This window comes from Catharus ustulatus, chromosome 24 (genome assembly GCF_009819885.2).
Source record: "Catharus ustulatus isolate bCatUst1 chromosome 24, bCatUst1.pri.v2, whole genome shotgun sequence".
In the NCBI taxonomy this organism is placed as follows: domain Eukaryota; kingdom Metazoa; phylum Chordata; class Aves; order Passeriformes; family Turdidae; genus Catharus; species Catharus ustulatus.
The window spans coordinates 229,061-242,870 of NC_046244.1; the positions used below are offsets into that span (position 1 = coordinate 229,061).

The 13,810-nt window shown below is 59.9% G+C and overlaps 1 protein-coding gene across 4 annotated transcripts in view; it reads left to right on the forward strand.

The window, feature by feature from the left end:
• HSPG2 (heparan sulfate proteoglycan 2) overlaps window positions 1-13,810 on the forward strand; it is a 39,784-nt gene that overhangs the window by 15,688 nt on the left and 10,286 nt on the right. For 3 of the 4 annotated variants that reach the window (XM_033079615.1, XM_033079617.1, XM_033079616.1), the window contains 41 exons: window positions 18-131; window positions 211-338; window positions 416-502; window positions 588-637; window positions 722-810; window positions 885-1,025; window positions 1,106-1,297; window positions 1,932-2,024; window positions 2,109-2,189; window positions 2,271-2,501; window positions 3,509-3,622; window positions 3,717-3,844; window positions 3,927-4,013; window positions 4,933-5,159; window positions 5,230-5,340; window positions 5,418-5,518; window positions 6,166-6,346; window positions 6,760-6,819; window positions 6,995-7,117; window positions 7,199-7,339; window positions 8,013-8,155; window positions 8,240-8,375; window positions 8,463-8,608; window positions 8,691-8,829; window positions 8,907-9,061; window positions 9,165-9,303; window positions 9,435-9,586; window positions 9,957-10,095; window positions 10,216-10,373; window positions 10,726-10,864; window positions 10,948-11,099; window positions 11,193-11,331; window positions 11,413-11,564; window positions 11,651-11,789; window positions 11,866-12,017; window positions 12,101-12,239; window positions 12,322-12,473; window positions 12,563-12,701; window positions 12,792-12,935; window positions 13,010-13,144; window positions 13,605-13,786. In XM_033079615.1, coding sequence (XP_032935506.1) covers window positions 18-131; window positions 211-338; window positions 416-502; window positions 588-637; window positions 722-810; window positions 885-1,025; window positions 1,106-1,297; window positions 1,932-2,024; window positions 2,109-2,189; window positions 2,271-2,501; window positions 3,509-3,622; window positions 3,717-3,844; window positions 3,927-4,013; window positions 4,933-5,159; window positions 5,230-5,340; window positions 5,418-5,518; window positions 6,166-6,346; window positions 6,760-6,819; window positions 6,995-7,117; window positions 7,199-7,339; window positions 8,013-8,155; window positions 8,240-8,375; window positions 8,463-8,608; window positions 8,691-8,829; window positions 8,907-9,061; window positions 9,165-9,303; window positions 9,435-9,586; window positions 9,957-10,095; window positions 10,216-10,373; window positions 10,726-10,864; window positions 10,948-11,099; window positions 11,193-11,331; window positions 11,413-11,564; window positions 11,651-11,789; window positions 11,866-12,017; window positions 12,101-12,239; window positions 12,322-12,473; window positions 12,563-12,701; window positions 12,792-12,935; window positions 13,010-13,144; window positions 13,605-13,786 — 5,550 coding nt within the window. The remainder of the gene's footprint in view (window positions 1-17; window positions 132-210; window positions 339-415; window positions 503-587; window positions 638-721; window positions 811-884; window positions 1,026-1,105; window positions 1,298-1,931; window positions 2,025-2,108; window positions 2,190-2,270; window positions 2,502-3,508; window positions 3,623-3,716; window positions 3,845-3,926; window positions 4,014-4,932; window positions 5,160-5,229; window positions 5,341-5,417; window positions 5,519-6,165; window positions 6,347-6,759; window positions 6,820-6,994; window positions 7,118-7,198; window positions 7,340-8,012; window positions 8,156-8,239; window positions 8,376-8,462; window positions 8,609-8,690; window positions 8,830-8,906; window positions 9,062-9,164; window positions 9,304-9,434; window positions 9,587-9,956; window positions 10,096-10,215; window positions 10,374-10,725; window positions 10,865-10,947; window positions 11,100-11,192; window positions 11,332-11,412; window positions 11,565-11,650; window positions 11,790-11,865; window positions 12,018-12,100; window positions 12,240-12,321; window positions 12,474-12,562; window positions 12,702-12,791; window positions 12,936-13,009; window positions 13,145-13,604; window positions 13,787-13,810) is intronic. The other variant, XM_033079618.1, reaches the window with a different exon arrangement.

The window sequence follows — 13,810 nt, forward strand, 5'->3', positions numbered from 1 at the left end:
CACTGTGTCCCCTATAGGACTGTGACACTGGCTACACCCGCAGCACCACTGGGCTCTACCTGGGCACCTGTGAGCCGTGCCAGTGCCATGGCCATGCCAGCGAGTGCCACCCTGACACCGGTGTCTGCCAGGTCAGCTGGGGACAGCCAGGGGATACCCCGGGGGCCCCCATGGCAGGGACACCAATGACATCAGCCCCTTTCTTTCCAGGGCTGCCGGGATCACACTGTGGGTCCCCAGTGTGACAAGTGCCAACCTGGCTACTATGGCGATGCCACCCGGGGCACACCAGGCGACTGCCAGCCCTGTCCCTGCCACGGACCCCATGGGGACACCCAGTAGGTGCCATTCTGTGGTCTGTCACATCCCTGAGGACACTGACTGGGTGTCACCTGTCCCTTTGTCCTCTCCACAGGGTGACAAAGATCTGCTTTGAGGACACTGATGGGCAGCCTACATGCAGTGCCTGTGCCCCAGGGCACAGCGGGCGCCTCTGTGAAAGGTGACAGGAATGCCAGGGTGGGGTGGGGGATGTTTTTGGGGTGAATGCTCCTCTCACTGCCTCATTTTGATTTGTCCCACCGTAGGTGCTTGCCTGGGTACGTGGGGGACCCGTTGCAGGGAGAGCCATGCCGAGGTGAGTGTCACAGGGCAGGGACAAAGTGGTGTCCCCTGTGGTGGCACTAAGGGGGGTTGTGGCTGACTATGTGTCACCCCTCAGTGCCTGGTGTCCCCGGTGTGCAATGCCAGTGTGATCTGCGTGGCAGCACCAGTGAGGACTGCGATGCCAATGGGCAGTGTCACTGCAAGGTGAGCCTTGTGTGTGTGTCCCCAACCCTGGGAGTGGTGACAGGGCAATGTCATCACACTGTGTTCCCCCCCAGGCCAATGTGGAGGGTCCCCACTGTGCCACATGCCGTCCCCACCACTTCTACCTGAGCGGCGATGAGCCAGCTGGGTGCCTGCCCTGCTTCTGCATGGGCATTGTTCAGCACTGCACCAGCACTGCCTTTGCCCGTGGCACCGTGAGTGTACCCTGTTGTCCCCAGATGTCCCCAGGGTGTCCCCATATGTCCCAGACTCCTCTTACCCCTCAATCCTGCAGATCCGGACGTCCTTTGCCCTGGGGGATGCCCAGGGGTTCGCCCTGGTGAACCGCCAGCGCAGCACCCGCGTGAGCAGCGGCTTTGGGGTGCAGCTGGGGCACCCTCAGCCCCACCTAACCTACGAGAGCTTTGGGGAGCTGCCCCCTGACTCCTACTACTGGCAACTACCACCCCCCTACCAGGGGGACAAGGTAACAGGGTGACTCTCCCAGGAGGACAGGGATGCCCATGGGAGCCTCAGGAATGCCCTGCCAGAGGCTGCACCCCCTCCCTGTGGGCACCCTGGGCACTGTCAGGGGGGGAAGATGGGCACAACCTCCTTGTCTCTGCTTTTTTTTTTTTTTTTTTCCCCTTGACCTTTTCCGCTTTCTCTTCCTTTTTTCCTCTTTTCACCTTGTCTTTTTCCCCTTTGCCCTTTCTCCTTTCCTTTTTCCCCTTTTCGCGTATTTTTCACCTTTTTCATCCCTGTCCTGTGGCATCTTCTGTCCCCATCATAATCCCCATTGTTTTCTTTCTTCTCTTTCCCCATCTCACCCCTTTCCCATCTTCTTCCCTTCCTCATCCCTATTCTTTTTCTTTCCCCTTTCCCTTTTCCCCTTCCACTTTCCCCTCTCCTTTTTCCCTCTCCCTCATCCCTATTTCATCTCATCACCTTCCCCATCCTCATCCCTATCCCCATCATGCCTCTCCTCTTCCCTTTGCCCATCCCATCCCATCCCATCCCATCCCATCCCATCCCATCCCATCCCATCCCATCCCATCCCATCCCATCCCACCCCTTTCCTTTCCCACTGCCATCCCAATCCCGCCCTTCTCCCGGTGCAGGTGGGCTCCTATGGCGGTCGGCTCAGCTACACCCTGACCTACACCCCAGGGGGACAGAGAGCCCCCCTGCCTGATGCCGACGTCCAGATCACGGTACAGGGGTGCTGGCTGGGGTGGGACAGGGACACACCGGGTGACACCAGGACCCCCTGACCCCCTTCGCCCCCTTGTTCACAGGGCAATGACATTACACTGGTGGCCTACCAGCCTGACCTGCCCCCGCAGACCCCCCAGGCCTTCGAGATCATTTTTCGGGAGGTAGGAGGTGGTGGGCAGCTTTTGTCCCTGATGTCTCCCTTTCCCACAGTGTGTCCCCCGCTTACCCCTGCGTTCCTGCAGCAATACTGGCAGCGGCCAGATGGACAACCAGCGACACGGGAACACCTGCTGATGGCACTGGCCGACCTGGATGAAATCCTCATCCGGGCCACCTACTCCACAAGCACAGCTATGGCTGCCATCGCTGACGTGGCCATGGACGTAGCCGTGCCCCCACAGCCTGGCTTGCCCCCAGCCCCCGAAGTGGAGGAATGTCGCTGTCCCCCTGGATACCACGGGCTGTCCTGCCAGGTGAGCCCAGCCCTTCCCAGTGTCACCCTGTCACCTCCCTACCCTCCTCCCCAGTATCTCCTCATCATCTACCAAATCACCCCACAGCATCCCACCATCCACCCAGGGTGACCTTCCATCACCACCATGACTCCTTTCATCATTGTCCCCGTCATCAACCCCAGCATCCCCCCACCACCCCCAGCATCCCCTGATCATGCCCAGTATCACCCTCCATCCCCCCCACCATGACCCCCAGCATTTCATCATCCCTCCAGTGTCCCCATCATCGCCCCAAATCATCATCCCTCCATCCTCTCATTCCCTATCAAATGCATCATGACCCCTTCAGCCTCACCCCTACCACCCCTCCATTCTCCCCCCCAGTACCTGCTCATCACCTTCCATCATCCCCCCAGCATTTCCCCCTCACCCCTCCATTATCACCACCAGCAGTCCCATCATTGCCCATCAGCCCCCAGCATCCCCCCAGTATTCCCAGCATCCCATCATCCGCCATATCACATCTCATCATCACCCCATCATGACCCCACATGAATCTCCCCATCATCCCCAGCATGACCCCTACATATTCCCACCCAGAATCACCCCCAGCATCCTCCATCAACTCCCCCAGCACATCCATCATCATCCATCTGTCCACCAGTCCCCTCCCTCATGTCCTCATCACCCTTTAGCATCCCCAGCATCCTCCCATCATCCCCAGGATCACCCCCATCAACCTCATCACCCCCTCAGGATCCTCCAATATAACCCCATCACTCTTTGCCACCCCCAGCATCCCCATCATCACCCATCTGTCCCCAGACCACCCATCACCTCGGTATCCACCCCCATCATCACCATCACTCCTCATCCTGCCCCCAGCACTGTTCCCATCACCCTCATCACTCTTTGTGATCATCCCGGCACCCCTATCACCCATCTGTCCCCCAAGCCCCCTCTTCATCCCTCCCCACAGCCCTTCCCCAGGCTATGGGGGATCCCAAGGCTGTCCCTTCCTGCAGGACTGTGCCCCGGGGTACACGCGCACCGGCGGGGGGCTGTACCTGGGGCACTGTGAGTTGTGCGAGTGCAACGGTCACTCCGAGAGCTGCCACCCCGAGAGCGGCGCCTGTTCTGTAAGGCTGCACATTCCGAACATTTTGGGGGGGGGGGGGCTGTGGTGTTACCCTAGCTGTGACACCCCCAATTTGTGCCCCCACTATCCCCCAGGGATGCTTGCACAACACAGCAGGGGACTTCTGTGACCAGTGTGCCCCCGGCTTCTATGGGGATGCCACCGCCGGGACCCCCGAGGACTGCCAAGCCTGCGCCTGTCCCCTCCCATACCCTGAAAACCAGTGGGTGCCTGCACTGGGGTGGGGATGCTGGGCTGGGGGTGCCAGGGAAGGGACATGCCCTCACCTTGCTCTGTCCCTGCAGGTTTTCCAGGACCTGTGAGAGTCTGGGAGGTGGTGGGTACCGCTGCACCGCCTGCGAGCCAGGCTATACTGGGCAGTACTGCGAGCGGTGAGGCTGCTGACACCCCAAAACCTGCCCCAAAATCCCACCACACAGACTCACCTCCATATACCCACCCTCAAACCCCATCCCAATATACCTCTCCAAAAACCCACCCCATGGGCTCACCCCCATATATGCACTCTACTATACCTCCCCTGATGTGTTCACTGCCATATACCCACCCCAAAACCCCACCCTGATTGAGTCACCCTTATATACATGTCCCCAAAACCCACCTCCATTGCCTCACCCTGACATACCCTGATGAGCTCACCCCCATATATCCACCCACACATGTACTCCTACTGTACCCACCCGATGTGCTCACCCATAGGAACTCGTTCTAATATATGCATCCTAAAGAGCATCTATATACTCACCCCAACATAAGCATCCCGATATGCTCACCCCAATTTATGCACTCTGGTATACCCACCGTGATATACTCACCCTGATGGCCTTCCCCTTACAGACCCACCCCAAAGTGCTCCCCAGTATACCCACCCTAACACACCCACCCCAATATAACCACCCCAATGTTCTCCTGCTCCCCCCACCCTGATGTACTCACCCTTACGAGCTCACCCCAGATTTTGCATCCTAGAGGGCTGAGCCTGATATATGCACCTACCCTGATGACCTCACCCCAATGGAGACACCCCAAAGTGTCCAACTTTATACCCGCCTTGATGCAGTCACCACCCCTCTATACTCATCCTAATGCACTCACTGTAACGTACTCACTCCAATATACCCACTCTATCTACCACAATATTCGCACCCATATACACCCCAGTTTTCCCACCCTGTGTACACCAAAACGCTCATTCCCATACACACCCCAAAGCACCCACCCCAATACACTTCCTCCCATTCGCATCCCAATGCGCTCCCACAAACCCCGTGCCCCCATTGTTCCCCACAGCTGTGCCCCGGGTTACACGGGTGATCCCACAGTGCGGGGGCAGGGCTGTGTCCCCGCGGGGCCCGCACCTGCCCTGGCCGTGCGCGTGCACCCCCTGCGCACCGCGGTGCCGCAGGGCAGCGCCGTCACCCTGCGCTGCCACGCCACCGGGGACCCCCCGCTCTACTACCACTGGGTGCGAGAGGACGGGCGGCCCCTACCCGAGAGTGCTCAGAGCCGCCGACAAGGTACTGGGGGGCTCCAGGGGGGACATCGGGGTGTCCCAAGGTGTGGGGTGTCACCTACATCACCCCCCAGGTGAGGAGCTGCACTTCCCCAGCATCCAGCCCTCTGAAGCTGGTGTCTACGTCTGTTCCTGCCGCAACCTCCGGCACAGCAATGCCAGCCGCGCTGAGGTCATCGTCACCGGTAGGTAATTGTCACCGAGGCGGGGCACGTGCACGGAGGGCAGGCAGGAGCAGAGCTCACCTCTCTATGTGGCACAGAGACCCCCGACAAGCCCATCACGGTCACCGTGGAGGAGAAGCGGGTGCAGCGGGTGCAGCCCGGTGCTGATGTCACCTTCGTCTGCACAGCCAAGAGCAAGGTGAGGGGAAGGGGGCGCAGCATGGCAGGGGTGCTGCAGGGCACCTCTGGGTGTGTGCAGGGACATTCAGGGTATGGAGATACTCCTGGGTGCCCACCTGGTCCTACGGAGCAAAGGGACACCCAAGGATGTACTCATGGGAACATCCAGGGCTCAGGAACAGGTGTGCTCATATGTGTTGTAGAGCTAGGAAGCGGCAAAAGAATACAGTAATACAGTCTTTCTTCAGAAAGCAGAAGAAAGTGATTTATTGCAGAAGTAGACACATTTTTATAGGCTGGTTTGTAGAACCAATGGATAGAATAAAATTATTGGTTTAAGGAAGGCAACACTTTTTGTAAACATACTTTTATTAAAACATTACATTTCTTATGCACTCTCCTGTGTACAACACTAGATGTTAGACTTTGTTATTATTTTTTTTGTTTTGTTTTCTTTTGGGTAACTTGGGAAAATTTACACTGCTTTTTTCCCTGACTATCACCAGCACCCACACATATGGACTCCCCAAGCCCCATTGGGTCCTTACACGACTCTGTGGGACATCCCTGGTGCCCACCTCTCCCCAATGGGTGCACAGCTGGGCACGTGCCCTGCCATGTGCCCAACCCAGTGGCCTCAGGCCTCCACTCCTCTGTTCCCCCTAGTCTCCCGCCTACACCCTGGTGTGGACACGGCAGAACCATGGGACACTGCCGGCAGGCGCTGTGGACTTCAATGGGATCCTGACACTGCGTGGTGTGCGGCCCCAGGACGCCGGAGTCTACGTCTGCACTGGCTCCAACATGCTGGACATGGACCAGGGCACCGCCACGCTCTACGTCCAGGGTGAGCCCTGACACTGTGGCTCGCCCCATGGGATGGGGTGATGGGCAACACACAGTGCCAAGGCACCAGTTGCGCTTGGCCCCCAGGTGCTGGGTTTGATGGGCACGCTTGCTGTTTGGATGTCAATGCCCAGATGCCAGGGTGATGAACACATTCAGTGCCTGGATACGAGGGTGATGGGCACACCCTGGCTCTGTGGTGATGGTGTCCAGATGCTGGGGTGATGGACACATTGAATGCCCAGACACTGGAGTGGTGGGCACACTTGCAGCCCAGGGCAGTGGGTAGGTTGGGTGCGTAGATGCCAAGGTGACGGGTAGGTTTGGTGCCTGCACACCAGGGTGGTGGGCAGGTTTGGTGTCTGGACTCCAGGGTGATGGGCTAACTTCCCTGAGACCCACCCCCTCCTGCAGCTGCCTCGAAGACTCAGATGTTCTATGGACCAGTTGAGTTCATGGAGGGGCACAGACCAGGTAAGTCACCAGGGGAGGGTTCCAGAGGGTCCCCCCCCACCCACTGCATGCTGGGGCTCCACGTGCACCCCGCTGCCGGCTGTGCCCGCCACCCCGCTTCCCACCGCCCCACCGCCTGGGGACAGCACCGGGGCGCCTGGCGAGCCCTAAGCACCCTCCCCGGGTCTCACCGCAGCCGGCACCGCCAGCGCCCCCACCGCCACCGTGGAGCCGGTGCAACTGAGCGTGGCACCGGGGCAGCCGGCCGAGTTCCGCTGCGTGGTCACCGGCAGCCCCCAGCCCACCCTTGAGTGGCTCGGTAGGTGCCCGATGGGGACGGGAGGACACCAGGACCGAGCGGGGAGACACAGTGGGGTGATGGCAGACCATGTCCCTGCAGGTGCGCTGCCGCCGCACGCAGTGGTTCAGGGCGGGACGCTGCGTTTTGGCGCTGTCGAGCCTGCTGATGCGGGGCACTATGAGTGCCGGGCACGGAGCAGCGCTGGTCAGCACACGGCACGCGCCTTCCTCCATGTGCAAGGTGAGCGGCATCACCATCATCCCTGTCACCCCACTGTCCCTTTCATCCCATTCCCATCATCTCTAAAGTCTGTCACCCCACTGTCCCCATCATCCCCATCATTTCCATCATCCCCATTACCCATCACTGCTGTCACATATATCACCCCTATCGTTCCCATTGTCTCTGTCACCCCTTTTGCTCCCATCATCAGCCATCATCTCTGTCACTCCCCATCATCCCCATTGTCCATCTCCATTGTCTCCATGGTCTGCATCATCCCTGTCATCCTTATCATCCCTGTCACCTCCCATTGTCCATCCCCCTCATCCCCACCATCTCATCATCCCATCATCACCACCGTTGTCACCTCCCATTCACACCCTTCATTTGTCCCCACCATCCCTGTCACTCTCATTGTCCCCACTGTTCTCTTCATCCCCTTTGTGACCCCGTTGTTCCCTCAACTCCATCATTTCATCATCCCTCATCATTCTGTTGTTCCAATCACCCTTATCATCTTCATCATCTGCATCATCTCCATCATCTCCATCACTCTCGCTGTCCCCCATCCCCCCATTACCTCCAGCATCCCACGGTGCCCTTCACCCTCATCATCTGCATCACTCATGTCACCCCCATTGTCCTCACCCCGCCACTGCCCCCAGCACCGCCCTGATCCCCCTCCCCACAGGTGCAGGCACCCCACAGGTGCAGGTGAGCCCAGAGCGGACGGAGGTGCAGGAGGGTTCAACGGTGCGTCTCTATTGCCGGGTCTCGGGGTCCCCTACTGCCACCATCACCTGGGAGAAGCAGGGGGACGCTCTGCCACCACAGGTGAGCATTGTGCTGGCGCCTGTGTGTGCTCCAGGAGGTGTGCGTGCACCGCGGGTGCCACTGACACCCACCCTTGTGCCACAGTCCCGTGCCGAGCATGGTGACATTGCCACGCTCATCATCCCTGCTGTGACGATGGCTGATGGTGGTATCTACCTCTGCATGGGCACCAGCGCCGCTGGCACAGCCCGCGCCGCTATCGAGGTGGCTGTGGTGCCAGGTGAGGAGGCTGGGGGACACCAATGGTGTTTGGGGATGGTTTCGCGGGTCTACAATCCACCCATGCTGCCCCTTTTGCTCCACACAGGGGTGGCACCGCCTGTCCGCATCGAGTCCTCATCCCCATCTGTCACCGAGGGACAGACCCTGGACTTGGACTGTGTGGTGGCAGGACCCAACTCTGCCACCGTGACATGGTACAAGCGTGGGGGCTCCCTGCCCGCTGGCCACCAGGTAGGGCACAGCAGGGTGGGCAGCAACCCAAATGCTACCCTGTCCCCTGCTGTGTGACACCAAAGCATGTCCCCACCTGCAGGTTTCAGGGTCCCGACTCCGTGTCCCCCACGTCACAGCAGCTGATTCAGGAGAGTACGTGTGCCGGGCAAACTTAGGGACCACTGTCCGGGAGGCATCTGTCGTCGTTACCATCATGGCTGCATCAGGGTCATCCTATGGTGAGGATGGATTCAGCAGCACTGAAGGGAAGAAGCTGATTCCCAACAGACGGTCATAGCTCTGTCCTCCTCTGCAGGATCACCAGCTTCAGGTGTCCCTGTCCGGATCGAGGCATCCTCGTCCACCGTGGCAGAGGGACAGACCCTGGACCTCAACTGCATTGTAGCTGGCCAGGGACAGGCCACTGTCACCTGGTACAAGCGCGGGGGGTCCCTCCCAGCCAAGCACCAGGTGGGGGACACAGAGGGTGATGATGCGAAGGGTAGCTGGGGTTGATGCACAGCCTTGTGCAAGCCCAGGTGGCTCTGGTGACCCTTGTGTCCCTTCCTCACAGGTGTCTGGTTCCCGACTGCGGCTGCTGCAGGTGACAGCAGCTGACTCTGGCGAGTACGTGTGCCGGGTGACCAGCGGGGCCACCTCCAAGGAGAGCGCAGTCATGGTGACAATCCAACCCAGCAGTGCTGGTGCCTACTGTGAGTGGGGGCAGTGGGTGGCAGTGCCAGCAGGGGCTCCTCGTGTCACAGCACTGAGCCATGGCTCAGGTACCCATACTGGTGAGGTCCTGCTGTGGTCACTGGTGTCACCCTCCTGTCCCGGTCCCCAGCCCCAGGCAACACAACTCCCCTGCACATTGACTCCCCGTCCTCTGCTGTGGTCGAGGGACAGACCCTGGACCTCAACTGTATCATCGCCAGCCCTGCGCAGGCCACTGTCACCTGGTACAAGCGTGGGGGAACCCTCCCAGCCAAGCACCAGGTAGGGGACATGGAGAGGGGATGTCACCAAAGGGGGTGGATGCGGTTGACCAACAGCTCTGGGCAAGCCTAGGTGACCCATGCAGGGCCAGCTGTCCCTGTGCAAGACCAGGTGACCTGTATGAACACAGATGGTCCCATGGAAGCCCAGGTGGCCCCTGTAAGCCCGGGTGACCCCATGCAAAACCAGGAAACCCCATGCCAGCCCTGGTGGTCCATGAAATGTTAGGTGACCTATGGAAGCCCGTGTAGCTCATGCAAGTCCAAGTAGCCCATGAAAGGTCAGGTGACCCTGTTCAAGCCCTGGTGGTCCCATTCAAGTCCATGTGGCCCCAAGTGTCCCCAGTAGCCTTCGTGTCCACACCCCACAGGTGTCTGGTTCCCGGCTGCGGCTGCTGCAGGTGGCAGTGGCTGACTCAGGCGAGTACGTGTGCCGGGTGACCAGTGGGGCCACCACCAAGGAAACCTCCATCCTGGTGACCATCCAGCCCAGCAGTGCTGGTGCCTATTGTGAGTAGGGACAGGGGACATGGGAGATTACCCATGGAGGGGGTGACACTGCTCCCAGTGTCCCTGGGAGGGTCACACACATGGTGGTGGTCACAGTCTCTAACCCATCTTGGTCCCCAGCCCCAGGCAGCACGACCCCGCTGCGCATCGAGTCCTCATCCCTGTCATCCCCTGTGACTGAGGGACAGACCCTGGACCTCAACTGTGTCATCGCCAGCCCTGCGCAGGCCACAGTCACCTGGTACAGGCGTGGGGGGACCCTCCCAGCCAAGCACCAGGTAGGGGGCATGGAGAGGGGATATCACCAAGCGGGGAGGATGGGGATGACATACAGCTCTGGGCAAGACCAGGTGGCCCATACAAGTCCTGGGGACCCCATGCAAATCCTGATGACCCCATACAAGGTTGGCTGGTCCTGGGCAAGCTCAGGTGGCCCCATGACTATGGAAACCTGAGTGACTGCATGGAAGACCAAATGACCCCAAGAAAGCCCAAATGACCCTATATAAGCCTAGGTGGCCCATGCAAGCCCAAAGTGGCCCTATGCAAGCTCAAGTGGCCTAGTGCAGTCCCAGATGACCCCTGGCCAGTGCTGGTGGCCCCTGTGATCCCTGTGTCCCTTCTCCACAGGTGTCCGGTTCCCGGCTGCGGCTGCTGCAGGTGACAGCAGCTGACTCGGGTGAGTACGTGTGCCGGGTGACCAGCGGGGCCACCACCAAGGAAACCTCCATCATGGTGGCCATCCAACCCAGCAGTGCCAGCACCTACCGTGAGTGGGGACAGGAGGAGGTGACTGAGGACTGGGGGACAGTGCCACAGTCCTTGGGGTGACCCTCCTGTCTCTGTCTCCAGCCGTTGGTGTCACCCCTCCGGTGCGCATTGAGTCCTCATCCTCCTCTGTGGCTGAGGGACAGACACTGGACCTCAACTGCATTGTGGCCAGGCAGGGACAGGCCACTGTCACCTGGTACAAGCGTGGGGGTTCCCTCCCAGCCAAGCACCAGGTGGGGGACACTGAGGAGCATCTTGGGGTGGAAAAAGGATTTTTGCTGGTGTTGAGGGGTTTATGTCCGCATTCTCATGTGTCACCCCTCCAGGTGTCGGGCACCCGCCTGCGCATCCCCCAGGTGACAGCAGCTGATTCAGGGGAGTACGTGTGCCGGGTGATGTCAGGCAGTGTCACACATGAGACATCCCTCATTGTCACCATCCAGACTGGAACAGGCTCCTCTTATGGTACTGGGATGGGTGAGAGGTAACATAGGGATGGGGGTGAGGACACAGTTGTGACCCTATGGACCCTATTGCCACCCCCAGGTGTTGGTGTCATGCCACCAGTGAGGATCGAGACCTCCTCTGCTGCTGTGACTGAGGGACAGACGCTGGACCTCAACTGCATGGTGGCAGGACAGGGTCATCCCCATGTCACCTGGTACCGCCGAGAGGGGGCTCTGCCACCAAACAGCCAGGTGGGACATGGGGGGAGACTGCTTTGCCCTGCAGGCTATAGTCCTACATCAGGTACTGATATGTCCCCAACTTGTCACATCCCCAGGTGTTGGGGACCCGCCTGCGCCTTGCCCAAGTTGCAGTGGCTGATTCAGGGGAGTATGTATGCCGGGTGACCCTGGGAACCGTCACGCAGGAGGCATCTGTCATTGTCACCGTGCCCAGCAGTGCCGACACCTATTACAGTGAGTGTGAGAGAGGGCAGTGCTTGGGGACAGTCAGGCGCCAACTTGGTGATAAACGTTCCCTGTCTTCCCCCAGCCTCTGGCATCTCCCAACCCCTCCGCATCGAGTCCTTGTCCTCGGCCATCGCTGAGGGACAGACCCTGGACCTCAACTGCGTAGTGCCAGGGTCTGGCCCCACCACTGTGACATGGTACAAGCGTGGTGGCTCCCTGCCTGTTGGCCACCAGGTAAGGGACAGGGGAGGATCACTCTGAATTTATCCCATCCCCTGCTGGATGGTGCTGACTTGTCCCCTAATTGTTCCCTCCAGGTATCGGGTACCCGCCTGCGCATCCCCCAGGTGACAGCAGCCGATTCGGGGGAATACGTGTGCCGGGTGACATCAGGCGGCATCACACAGGAGACATCCCTCATTGTCACCATTGATGACGGAGACAACCCATCCCACTGTGAGTGTCACCCTCCAGGGGGCAGGTTCCTACTGATGGCAGGGACCACTGGGGCCATTCATCCTCCACCCTGCCCATGCAGCCACCAGCACCAGTCCACCCATCCGCATTGAGTCCTCAGCGTCCTCTGTCACCGAGGGACAGACTCTGGACCTGGACTGCGTGGTGGCCGGCCAGGGACAGGCCACCATCACCTGGTACAAGCGCAGTGGGGCCCTCCCAGCCAAGCACCAGGTAGATTGGGACACAGAGGGTGGGGTGGGGTGTGGTGGTTGTTATGCACGGCAGAGTGATGCCACCACCTTCTGTTACCATGTTCCCAGATTTCGGGGTCCCGGCTGCGGCTGTCGCAGCTCTCGGTGGCCGATTCAGGAGAGTACGTGTGCCGTGCTGATACAGGCAATATCTCCCACGAGGCCATTGTCTCTGTCACTGTCACCTCCCGTGACAGCTCCAGCTACCGTGAGTGTGGTCACGGGGTGAGGGAGGATGCTGAGGAGAGATGGGTGATGGGAGTGACCTTGTGGCCTCTCTGTCCCTTGGTCCCCACAGGTCTGCAAAGCCCCATCATCTCCATCGACCCACACAGCATGGTGGTGGCACCAGGAGAAGATGCCATCTTCAAGTGCCGTGTCCATGATGGCGCCCGGCCTGTCAACATCACTTGGCGGATGGGGCCCGGCCAACACCTCCAAGGTATGGCGGTTCCCAGGGTGGCCCTAGCATGGTTCCCAGGGTGGCCCTGGTGCTGATGGCTCCTCCTTGCCCAGACAATGTGAAGATCAGTGCCAACGGCTCAGTCATCTCCATCACTGGTGCCCATGTGGGCAACCAGGGCGCCTACCACTGCGTGGCTTCCAACCGCTTCGGTGTTGCCAGCAGCGTTGTCAACCTCGTGGTGCAAGGTATGAGGTGGCCAGGGTAGCCCTGTTCCTGTCTCCATGTCCCCAGGGCACTGGTGTCCCCATCCCTATGTCCTCCATGTGCTTCAGGTGCCCTCAGGGTGGTCTCCCTGTCACCATGCTGGTGTCCTCCACGTCATCCAGATACCACTGGAGTGATGGTGTCCCTATCCCCATCTCCTTTCCATGCTTCAGGTGCTCCTGGAGTGGTGGTACCCGTGTCCCCATGCTAGTGTCTTTCCAGGGGCCCCAGGAGTTGTGATGTCCCCATCTCCATGCAGATGTCCTCCATGGGCTTCGGATGCTCCTGAGATGTTGTGTCCCCCATCTCCACACTCATGCTCATTTCCTCCCGTGCTCCCAATGCTCCCAAGGGCGATAGGTGCCCCTATGGCCAGGCACCTTCTAGGTACCCTTCATGGTGGTGTCTCAATCCCCACCCCAATACCCTCCCCTTCTCCAGGTGCCCCCACAGTGTCAGTGATGCCACCAGGCCCTGTGACAGTGAAGGAGGGCAAATCCCTGAGCCTGGAGTGCCTGGGCCGGGGTGAGCCGCGGCCGCTGGTGCGTTGGAGCCGCCTGGGCTCCCGGCAGAAGGTGGAGCACCAGACGCTGCTGCACATGGACAGCCAGGCCATCTTGCAGGTGAGGGGGCACCATGGGGCACCA